At 37.7% G+C, this 12,162-nt stretch overlaps 2 protein-coding genes across 2 annotated transcripts; both read left to right on the forward strand.

The window, feature by feature from the left end:
* The first annotated feature begins 1,124 nt into the window (after positions 1 to 1,124).
* LOC128612940 (protein ELYS-like) lies at positions 1,125 to 3,172 on the forward strand. Its single transcript, XM_053633425.1, has 4 exons — positions 1,125 to 1,382; positions 1,553 to 1,742; positions 2,273 to 2,413; positions 2,536 to 3,172. Exons 1-4 carry the CDS (start codon positions 1,333 to 1,335, stop codon positions 2,779 to 2,781), a joined length of 627 nt encoding a protein of 208 aa, XP_053489400.1. The 5' UTR covers positions 1,125 to 1,332; the 3' UTR covers positions 2,782 to 3,172.
* Positions 3,173 to 4,079: 907 nt separating this feature from the next.
* LOC128612938 (uncharacterized) lies at positions 4,080 to 11,182 on the forward strand. The gene is made up of 5 exons (XM_053633423.1): positions 4,080 to 4,500; positions 5,969 to 6,135; positions 6,356 to 6,851; positions 6,955 to 7,031; positions 10,899 to 11,182. The coding sequence occupies exons 1-5, from the start codon at positions 4,098 to 4,100 to the stop codon at positions 10,965 to 10,967; spliced, it is 1,212 nt and encodes a 403-aa protein (XP_053489398.1). The 5' UTR covers positions 4,080 to 4,097; the 3' UTR covers positions 10,968 to 11,182.
* The last annotated feature ends 980 nt before the right edge of the window (positions 11,183 to 12,162 follow it).

Consider the following 12,162-nt stretch of genomic DNA (forward strand, 5'->3'; position numbering starts at 1 on the left):
AACGATGTGGGAAACATCACTCGCTGCCTCCGGAGTCTCACCACTGAAGGCAAGAATAAGCCTTGTAGGAGTATTCCTGTTAGCTAATCATGCTTGCACATCACACAATGTATGGCAATGACTTTGTGTTCTGGCTTAACTACATATCTGTTGACATGAACTTGAAGGTCAATGTGATGCGGACAAGACCCTTGCTAAGTTTAACTGTTGGCTTCAGTGTTCCATAGAACTGACCAAGAAAGAGCTGCTAACTCTCTGTAAGTAGAACTCCATAAAATGATGCATTGATTTCTATTAAGATAGCTATAAGCGAGCGATATACAGTATAGAAAGTATGGAGTTGACACTTGTCTCTCTGTCCCCAGGCTTTGGTCAGTGTCCTGGCCTGTGGATGTTTCTAGATCAGACATCCTTCACAAAATTATGTCTACTGATACAGAAACTTAAGAACCTGCTTTTATTGGCTCGCTGGGGTAAGTCACACACTTGTCCTTTTCATTCAGTTCATTTTAGCATGTGGCAGTCTTTGAAATCTTAAATCTATATAATATTAAAAAAAAATGGATCTATAGTAAGAACTGCTTACAATGTAAATCACATTTAGTAACAATGTGAAAAAAGTACAAAGGACCTAAAAGACAGATACTGTATTTCTCTATCATTTTTAAGTTTTGCTTCTCCCTTCTCCTTGTCCTGTCTCAGGACACACATGTGTAATGTGTCAAATTAATGCTAAAGCTATGGCACGATGTGGATGCTGTAATCTGGGTCTGCATACACTGAGACAACACATCCTGTTGGGAAGACTGGTACAGTGGTGGAGCTTCAGTGGACTTCTGCCACAGTACCCAGGTGATACTCTATAGGAATAACAGTGACCAAGAGTAACATTAACCATGATTGTACAGTATGTACATGTGCTCATGTCTGCACATTTGGACCAGTAATATAAAGAATGCACCATACAACATTTATTATAATGTTTTTGTACCTATTCAAGAGACTCTTCACACATCCCAGCTTTTTAAGAGTTGTGGTCAGAGCACAGGGTCAACCATGGTTAAGGGACTTCCTTAAGGGCCCAACAGCAACAGTTGACAGTGTTGGCATTTTATCTTGTGACCTTCTGATCACTAGCCCACAGCTTTAACCACTGAGCCATAAGTCTTTATAAGAAATCGAGATTTTTATGACGTGGGAATAAGAAGAGAAGATACACAATGAATAAAGTATGGGGGCATCTAAAAGAGAAGACATCAGTATTTATACATTTTATACTATTGCTTCACGTTATTTTTTTTAGTTGCCAATGAGTTGAAGCAGATCTCTCAGATGTGGCAGGAGATGAGCCAGCACCACAAGACAACTTGTCTGGAGCTGCGGTAATTCTCAGTAACAAATAGTCAAGTGCACTGGCATAGTATTTTTGCTCAACCCCCCTTATTTTCTTTCCCTTCTGTATTAAATAACTGTCTTGAAAATTTAACCATTCAGTAGAAAAGCCTTCACAGATTAAAAACAAAAAAAAGTCGTCTATGCTTTGTCTTCTTAGATGTGACATTGAGGATAAATATAGAGGGAGCTCCATTATTCAGGGTATGGTGGCTCATATGCACAAACAATATGGACCACTATGGGTTTCAGAAGACTGCACCTACCAGACTTACCCACCACCTTCACTACACTCTCTTCTAAAGCTAGTACTGGTCCCTTATACAGACACCACATCTGCCCTAGCCATTGTATCCTTTTTCTGGTTTTCTAGTTTGTATCAAATGCTAATACAATTAGATTGATCTGTGGCACAGTTTAAGCCAGAGCATCAACTCCTGGATAACTGGGATTTCAGTAAATTGAGTTGTCTTATTGTCAAGTTGAGAAGCAACCTGGTGGCACATTAGATAGATACTGCTGCCTCACTTCTCCAGGGTCACCAGTTCTTTCCTAAGCTTGGGTTATTCTCTGTTTGGGATTTTCATGTTCTCTGCACTTGCTTCCTCTGGGTTCTGTAGGTGTGCATGTAGGGGTTCACTAAATTGCCTCTAGGTCTAAATGAGTGTATGAATGTGTGTGTAATTACTGTAACTGGAGTCCTATCCAGGGTGTATTCCTGTCTTGCACCCATTGTTCCCGGAATAAGCTCCAGTTCCACTGAAAATCTGTTAAAGCATTTACTGAAGAAGAATGAATAAATAAAAGGATGTTGGGTTCTATTCTTTAACCTATGAAATACATTATTTTGGGATAACGCTCTTTAACTCTTTATCTCCAGATAATGTATTTTGTTCTGGATGTGTCTAACATGCAGTGTAAAGGTGACCTCCTGGAGTCTTTCTGTCATACCTTTAGCATACCATCCAGCTTCTCCCAACAGATCTATGGATTGTGGCTCCTAGACCATGGCTTTGTATCTGTATGCCATCTTCAACCATTATGCTCATAAAATTCTAAAGCTATAACTTGTAGTCTGTCTGGGATAGACAGGTGCTTGTTATAAGTAGTCTTCTGGAAAGCAATTACTTTTTCCCCCCATAGAATTCACTTGGAAAGCTTTTGAGCCCAGAGAGCAGTTCAGCATGGTTATCATGTCACAGTTATGCTGTGTTAAGGACCTTGCTGAGACAGGGGCAGAGACAAGCAGCACTGAAGTACCTTTACTACACCAAGCCTGCTATAGAGAATACTCAGGATGCCAGACTGTATGTGGATGTGCTCATACAGAACAAGTATATGAAAATAAATCTTATTGACTGCCATATAAGTAGGTGTCATTATAAGTAGGATTTAAACCATGGTATCCTCATTACATCTTATATTCCAGAAAACATATAATAGTGTGCCATATTAAGATTGAGCTAGATCAGTCAAGTTTTCTTTTTTGTGTCATTTGGATATATTCTTTCAGCCATGTTGCTGAGGCTCAGATTCTGCTCAAACGGTGCGAACCAGGAAGTGAATATCTACTCGAGCAGTTCATATGTGGCTGTGAAAATCCCAATCTCTGTGGAGAAGTACTGGCCAGTGTATCTAAGGTGATACAGTAAGATGTGCTTTTCCTTATTGATTACTCATGGCTCAAAAATGACACTAGCTATTGTATACAGAAAATTACTTCGTAAGTGTCTATAAAACTAATTCACGGGTGTTATAAATTTATCATAGTTCAACTATTTCTTTTCCTTGCAGGATATTCTACATTTCAAATTATCGGAGAGACCAAATTCAAGTAAATCTGACAAAATAAACCAAAGAGATCTTGGTGATAAGGTTTCAAGAAATAAGTTTCAAAGTGTAAAAGGTGAAATCATTTTATTCATTGAATGTTTGAGACTTCATTATTATAGGACCAACCTTAATGATCAAGAAATCATTTGCCCAAGGATTGCTTAATAAAGTAAATATGGTCATGTAAAGTTCTCAAGTTATCTTTTAATATTTTCAGGACACGCTCCTAATCCATTATCTGCACTGCTCTACCAGTGTCTGTTTAATGGCTCTCTGACTCCTAGAGAGTTTCTCAGACTATTTAGAGAAACTGTGACAGAGCTTAACTCATCAAAAAAACTTACAAGGTACTATAGAATACTATATTAATGCATTAATAGTTGATGGTAAAACAACAATATAAGAATAACTAATTAGTATTTATTGTTGTTTTTGCACGTTTAGGATGAGGGTGGTCTGGCCAAAGTACTTGAAGAAAACTAAAGAAAATAGGAATAATGTAGAGCTCCAGAAGGAAGAGCCAGAGTTGGAGTTGTTACAGAATGACAGCATAGTACACTATGCCTATGTATATCCAGTATAGCACACTACTGTACTAAACAATATGTCAAAGGAATACGTCATATATATAGTAACTGTGGTAACCTAATGTGTATTAGTGCTCTATTGGAAATACTATATCTAAAATAGTACGAGTTTAAATACAAAGGTGATCATTTCTTTAAAAAACAAAACAAAAAAAAAAAAACACCTGGGATTTTACCAGTCTATTATCTTTATTTTCATTCATTGATTCATTCCTCTTCTTTATGTGTCTTTAGGAGGTTTGTGTGTCTCTAGCAGTTGTCTCTAGCTCCACATCTCCAGACAGCATGGGGTCTGCTTGCTCCTTCAGTTGTTCCCCCTCTCCACCACCTGCTGAGAGGAGACAAGAGGAGACCAGAGATGAGGAGTGTGACTCGCTGAGCGACAATCACATGCCATCTAAAGCTGTTACCCAGTGCTGTTCTCATATCACTCTGACCGTAGGGGACGCTCCAAAGGCGATGCTCATCAAAAGCTTGCGCAGAGAAAGTGTAGATGAGCTGGTCATCTCTGAGAGTGAGTCTAGCTGTTTTTTGTGGATTGATTGCTTTTTTTCATTAAATATGCCATACATTTCTTCTGTGCTTAATGTTTCTGAATTAGATGGTGTTGAGGATGTTTTGACTTGTGCATTACCAGGAAATCTTGTAGATCCATCTGAGCGTCACATGCTGGAAATCACACAGATAGGTATTTTAACATTGTTAAAGGCCTCTTGCTAGGCTCTTTATATGGTTCCTGAATTTTTATATATTGCAGTTTGCATTACATTTAACCCCTTAAACTCTTGGCTTAATATTCAGTTATTAATATTAAAGCATATTATTCAATAACTACTGTATATTAGTAGCTGCAGTGAAACTAATAGGAAAGTTACACTTACCTGCTCATTTATACAATTATCCAATCAGCCAATCATCTGTCAGAGCACAGTGCATGAAACTTGCAGATACAGGTCAGAAGCTTCAGTTGATGTTTACATCAAACTGATCTCAGTGATATGAGGCGTGGTTGCTGGTGCCAGATGGGCTGGTTTCTGTTGAATCTCTAGAGACACACAACACACTCCGATTTTTAGATGACATGAGTGGAACCTGATGTGGTCTTCTGCTGTTGTAGACCATTTTCCTTAAGGATTCGTATGTTAAATGGTAAATGGTCTGCGCTTATATAGCACTTTTTTAACCTTAGCAGTTCCAAAGCGCTTTACACTGTGTCTCATTCACCCATTCACACACACTCACACAACAGTGGTAGCAGAGCTGCCTTGCAAGGCGTTAACTTGCCATCGGGAGCAACTTGGGGTTCAGTGTCTTCCCCAAGCACACTTTGGCATGTGGAATCCTGTGGGCCATGAATCGAACCGCCAACCCTACGGTTAGCGGACAACCCGCTCTACCACCTGAGCCACAGCCGCCCATATGTTGTGCATTCTGAGATGTTTTTCTGCTCACCACGATTATAAAGAAGTTATTTGAGTTACTGTAGTCTTCCTGTCACCTTGGACCAGTCTGGCAATTTTCCTCTGACCTCTCATAAGAGGTCATACGCCTGCAGAACTGCTACTCACTGCATGTGTTTTTGTTTTTGCACCATTGTGTGCAAACTCTAGACACTGTTGTCTGTGAAAATCCCAGGAGATCAGCAATTTCTCAGGGCCACTGTTTCCCTATTCTGATGTTTGATATGAACATTTACTAAAGCTCCTGACCTGCAGGATGTTGTGCATGATTTTATGCATCATGCTCCTGCCACATGATTGACCGACTGGCTAATTTTGAATTAATAAGCAGGTGTGTTCCTAATAAAGTGGAGTGTATAATCTGGTTCATTTTGTGTTTATGTTCTCCTCACCATCCATTTTCCTCAAAAATTTGACTGCACTAATTGGTTTGAAGGACTATCATTCAAGAGTAACATGCAGTGCACTTCTCAAACGGATTTATTGACAATTAATTAGTTTAATAAGTAGTACAGCTTTGATCTGAGATATGTTTGGCCTTGATATATAAAATGTACAGCAATAAGGACAAACAAACAGTGCCGTATAGTGCTGCAATCCCTGTGGATGGTGATAATTTTTTCATTCCTGATTTTGGTGAGCGTTTACTAATAATTCACTTTTCTAATCATTCATAATCTCACCATGTTTTTATAGAGAAAATTATCGATGATATGGTCCAGAAGCCACATTCTGAGAGCATTAGGGCAGAAGAGGACAGTGAACAGTTCAGTGTTTTATCTTCTAAGAGCATTTATTGCCAAGACTCCATTTGTGATGAAGTGTCTGGATCAAGGAGCTTTTTGGACCTAAAGCCTTTAAGAGTGAGTGATATCTGCTCTTTGTTAACAGCTGAATAACATTATAAATTATGAGTCATTCTTTAGTGTTGTTCTCTCTGATTGCTAGTCAGTAACTTAACTTAATTCATCGTGTACTATATTCTTTTGTATGGACTACAATATTTGTAACAACTGTATGACTTCCTATCCTCTATTGAGTGCTTACGGTTTGATCAATATTCTTTGCCCTTTCGGTGTTCAGAGAGCATTACCTTACTTCAAAATTGAGAAGAGCCTCAGGTCCTTCTGTTACAATCCCCAGGATGCCATGGACCAGCCGGAGATCCTCACCTCCTGTGCACTTACTGAGACCATGCAGGACCTCCTGGAGCACCTCCATGAACAAAACCTCACACTGAAGGATGGGGAACCCAACCAACCATCATTTTTAGCGTCTGTCAGGAGCTCCAATCTGGTAATGGATTTTAACCCTGTGAGGCGTGGCTCCCGTCCTCATCAGCTTCAGATTTCTCTTGGAGCTCCACTGTTGCCACTCAGCCCTGCTGAGAAGACCAAAGATTCAAAATCTGCCAGTGAGAGCAGAAACACAGGAATTAAGGAGGTAGTGTGTTTTAGGACCACATCAGAACGAGTGGGCGACTGTAAGCTGGGCAGCTGGTGGAAGCAGGCTCTGGAGACCAGAAGAGCCTCCACAGGACTGCTGCCTGCTATTGAGCAGGTCCCTGCTGTCACAAAAGGTTATACTTTGCTATGCAAATCCAATGAATGCCTGAAAGACTGATTCCATTGTTTAGGGTTTGTTTAGCTCTGTTCTATTAAGCCTTCCTTTTTCCTTTTTAGAGAAAAGACACTCTCTTGTTCTAGGATGGCCTCAGTCTCATGGGCTTATCAGAGGATGCAAACAAGAGGTTAAACAGGTAAGAAAATGTAATGTAGAAATGACAATGCACTCCATCTCTCACAGTTAATGTGTACTGGTGTTTGAAAGTTTGTGAACCCTTTAGAAATTTATACATTTCTGCATAAATATGACCTAAAACGTCATCAGATTTTCATACAAGTAGATAAAGAAAACCCAGTTTAAAAATGAGACAAAAATATTATACTTGGTCATTTATTTATTGAGGAAAATTATCCAATGTTACATATCTATAAGTGGCAAAAGTATGCGAACCTTTGCTTTCAGTATCTGGTGTGACTCTCTTATGCAGTAAAAACTGCACTACATGTTTTCGATAAAATGTTACAATCTCCATCCTGCATCATTTTCCTTTGTTATTTATTCCTTTATTCAAGCTCCACTTCAAGCTCCTCTTTTACTTTATTGTCTAACCGCACCTTTTTAAAGTAGTTGAAAGTTTTTGAACCATATAGAATAGTCAACATTTCTGCAGAATATTACCTAAAGCATCATCAGAAGTCCTAAAAGTACACAGAGAACCCATAAAAACAAATGAGATAAAAATATACAACTTTTTTTTTATTTACTGAGGAAAATGATCCAATATTATATAACTATGAGTAAATAAAGGTATGTGAATTTTAGCCCATTCCTCAATACAGAACAGCTTCAATTCTGGTATTCTGGTGGGTTTCCTCACATTAACTGCTTGCTTCCTTAACATTTAAATTGGATTAAGGTCAGGACGTTGACTTGACCATTCCAAAACATTAACTTTATTCTTCTTTAACCGTTCTTTGATAGAACAACTTGTGTACTTAGGGTAGTTGTCTTGCTACATGACCCACTTTCTCTTGAGATTCAGTTTATGGACAGATGTCCTGACATTTTCCTGTAGAATTTGCTGGTATAATTCAGAATTCACTGGTCCATCAATGATGACAAGCTGTCCTGGCCCAGATGCAGCAAAACAGGCCCAAACCATGGTACTACCACCATCATATCTCACAGATGGGATAAGGTTCTTATGCTGGAATGCAGTGTTTTCCTTTCTCCAAACATAATGCTTCTCATTTAAACAAAAAGTTCTATTTTGGTCTCATTTGCCCACAAAACATTTTTCCAATAGCCTTCTGGCTTGTCCATGTGATCTTTAGCAAACTGCAGATGGGCAGCAATGTTCTTTTTGGAGAGCAGTGACTTTCTCCTTGCAACCCTGCCATGCACACCATTGTTCAGTGTTCTCCTGTTGGTGAACTCATGAACATTAACATTAGCCAACGTGAGAGAGGCCTTTAGTTGCTTAGAAGTTACCCTGGGATCCTTTGTGACCTTGTGGACTATTACATGTCTTACTCTTGGAGTGATCTTTGTTGGTTGACCACTCCTGGGGAGGTTAACAATGGTCTTGAATTTCCTTCATTTTTATACAATCTATTTGACCGTGGATTGGTGGAGTCCAAACTCTTTAGAGATGGTTTTGTAACCTTTTCCAGCCTAATGAGCATCAACAATTCTTTTTCTGAGTTCCACAGAAATCTTCTTTGTTCGTGCCATGATACACTTCCACAAACAAGATCAGTCTTTGATAGATCCCTGTTAATAAAGCCGGGTGCTCACTCACACCTGATTGACATCCCATTAATTGAAAACACCTGACTAATTTCACCTTCAAATGAACTGCAAATAGTAGCGGTTCACATACTTTTGCCACTCACAGATATGTAATATTGGATCATTTTCCTAAAAAATAAATGTCCAAGTATAATAATTTTGTCTCATTTGTTTAATTGGGTTCTATTGCCCTACTTATACAACCACAATTCCGAAAAAGTTGGAACAGTATGGAAAATGCTAATAAGAACAAAGAGGAGGGATTTGTAAATGTACTTTGACTTGTATTTAAACAAAAAACAAAGAGGAAAAGGACCATCCAAGCTGTTATCAGCATCAGGTCCAAAAGCCAGTGTCTGTCATGGTATGGGAGTGTGTCAGTGCCTATGGCATGGGTAACTTCTGTGAGGGCATCATTAATGCAGAAAGATATGCGCACATTTTGGAGCAACTTGTGCTGCCATCCAGAGCAGGACAACACCAAACCACATTCTGCCCAGATTACAAGCGCATGGATGCGTAAGCAGAGAGTGTGGGTGCTAGCATGGCCTGCCTGCAGTCCTGACCTGTCTCTGATTGAGAATGTGTGGTGCATTATGAAGCACAAAATAAGGCAATGAATGCCCTGTACAGTTGCACAGCTGAAGAAATGAATAATGGATGAATGGGGGAAATTCTGCTTGCTAAATTTAACCAACTGGTGCTTCAGCGTCCAAACACTTAATAAGTGTTATTAAAAGAAAAGGTGATGTTACACCATGGGAAACAGTCGACTGTGTTGCAGTCATCAGATTTGAAATTAGTGTATATTTTCAAAAATAAATTAAATTCACAAAGTAAAACATCAAATAATGTGTTAATAATTTATTTTCAATATAGCACAGAATTTAAATATAGAAATATAGAATTTTCAAATGACTTTTTTTTTTTTTTTCTTCATTTTCCATACTGTCCCAAACGTCTTTGGAATTGGGGCTGTAGGATTTGTGTGAAAATCTGATGATATTTCTGGTCAAATTTATGCAGAAAATTAGAAAATTCTAAAGGGTTCACAAACTTTCAAGCACCACTTTACATGTGGAAAATGAGGGAAATATGTATCACCCACACAGTGGCAGTGTTGGATTAATATTCTGAACATATAATCTATGTATTTCATACACGTATATAATATGTTTTCAAATCTATATCTAACGATACTGCATCTATGCAACTGCTTAATTGTTAAATGTTACTTGGTTGTTTATTGAACCACTAATTATTATTTTTTAATCCAGAGAATCTGCAGTGTAATAAAGAGTACTACATCCTGTACATTCTAATAGGCAGAATTGTATACTGCTGTACTGGATTAATATAACCTCATTAAAGTATTTTTTCCTAAATCATGTAGAATGAAAAGGGAAAACACTGAATAGCTAAAACAAGTAAGAATGTCCACCATATCATTGGTCAAATTTTGATAGATCCTGACCATTTATCTAGAAAATAACCAGATTTAGGGACTGAGATGTTACTCTTAACTGAACCACTGAAATTACCACTAACATTTTTACAATGTTTTTATAATACTGATGCTATAACTCTAGTGCATGACCTTGTTCTTGAGAAATCTAAAACCATTTAGAAATGCTGAAATGTTTTATGTTCACTTTTTTTAATATTTAAATATTTAATGGTAGATACATTGGAATCCATAAATCAAGCTGCATGATGCATGACTCCATGTGATATCAAACTGATATCACATGGATATCATTTGGCAAGGAGGGTAAAATAGCACCATTTATCAAATTCTCCACTTCATTTCTCCCACTTCACTGTAAAGGGCTGCTTGCTGTTGTGATATGTCAGCATACATTTGAAGGGAAAAGCTGCTATTAGAGCCTTTAATCATGGACTCTATTTGCTGTTTGATTTCCCCATAACCTGAGGCATAGATTAATGGGATCAGGATATTTTGGCACTGACTCCACCCACACATGCACAGAGGAAATGAATTGCAGCACAATGTGAGCTTCATAAGCAAAATAAGCTTACCTGATTGTAGATGTAAATGATGAATCTCCTAGAAAAAAGCCATGAAAACCCCTCACACACCTAACATTTTATACTTGCATAAAAGTCAGAATTATAACAGACATGTAAATATATTTCATTTTCTTCTTGACTACATGATTCGAACTACTTTGATTCAAATTTTGTTAAACCCATACTCTTCAACTGTAATTTACTTTTAAAAACCTGATGAGTTAAATTGTGTTTTTAGGCTACAAAGGAAGAGTCATGCAGCAGAAAAGCTAAAGGCAAAAGGGGCAAATGGGTCAAACAATCCTGAGAGAGAAAGACAGGACTCAATATCATATATGAGTGAGGTTATATATATATTTATTTAATCTCTCATGACAAATGAATGTCAATGAAATTTTATGCTATACGTAGCTTAATCTTGTCACAGGTGTGGATCAAATCCATCAGTGTCTAAGAGATTTAACATGTTTACTATTCTATTTAATAAGCAATTCTCATTTACATAGTGCCCTGTTTTTTTTTTCTTTTCCCAGCAGACAAATACTGCAGCTTCAGCAAAGACAGCTACAACCATTGTACAGCAATCAATAATTCACCATGAACAATTATTTATATTAGAAAAAAAATCAATATAGGGTTCTGGTTGGCCTGTATGAAAATAATCATGACTAAAACACAGATACATATACTGAATATATGAACAGTAGGCAAGGTATTTATTTATCTTTATTTATTTATTTATTTATTTAAAGAAAGACTGCCAATAGCTTCTTAATGTGTAGAGCTCTGATGAAATGACTTTTGAAATCTCTATCTTGATCTGGAAATGCTAGGATCTTTGCAAGTCTGCACTTTCTGGTTCCTCATTGGTTCCCTGATCATATTGTGTTAAATGATCTTAAGTCTGGTTCTACTGTCATAAAATGCAAACAGGATCCACTGGTCCACTGCTCAAAATATGATGTAAAGGAGATGCTCATTGGGTAGGACACTTAAATACTCTATTTCAGCTAGAAACAGAAAGCCAATGGCAGTTTCTGTCTAAGATTAAGTGTTTCATGTGCTGTTTTTTACCCTGATGATGTCCTAATTAAATGCTTTATTTTTCACTGACTTGATAAACATTCTCATGGCTTAAGAAGTTATTATTTTGAATTTTTATTTAGACGTAAGCTTTGATTAGAGTTATGCCGTTATGCATAACAGCATTATGCCCCCTGTTATGCCCCCTCCATTTTCACTGAGTAGAGCTGAAAACTTTACAATGCACACATGTTTTTATGGTATATTATATATTAAAATATGTTTGTGGACACTTGACCATTGCCACAAAGTTGGAAACCCACAATCGTCTAGAATGTCTTTCTATGCAGTAACATTACAATTTCCGTTCACTTGAACTAAAAGGTCCAAACCTGTTTTATCATGACAATGCTTCTGTGCACAAAGCGAGCTCCATGAAGACATGGTGTGCTAAGTTTGGAGGACAAGAACATGAGTGG

The sequence above is a fragment of the Ictalurus furcatus genome, chromosome 9 (genome assembly GCF_023375685.1).
Source record: "Ictalurus furcatus strain D&B chromosome 9, Billie_1.0, whole genome shotgun sequence".
In the NCBI taxonomy this organism is placed as follows: domain Eukaryota; kingdom Metazoa; phylum Chordata; class Actinopteri; order Siluriformes; family Ictaluridae; genus Ictalurus; species Ictalurus furcatus.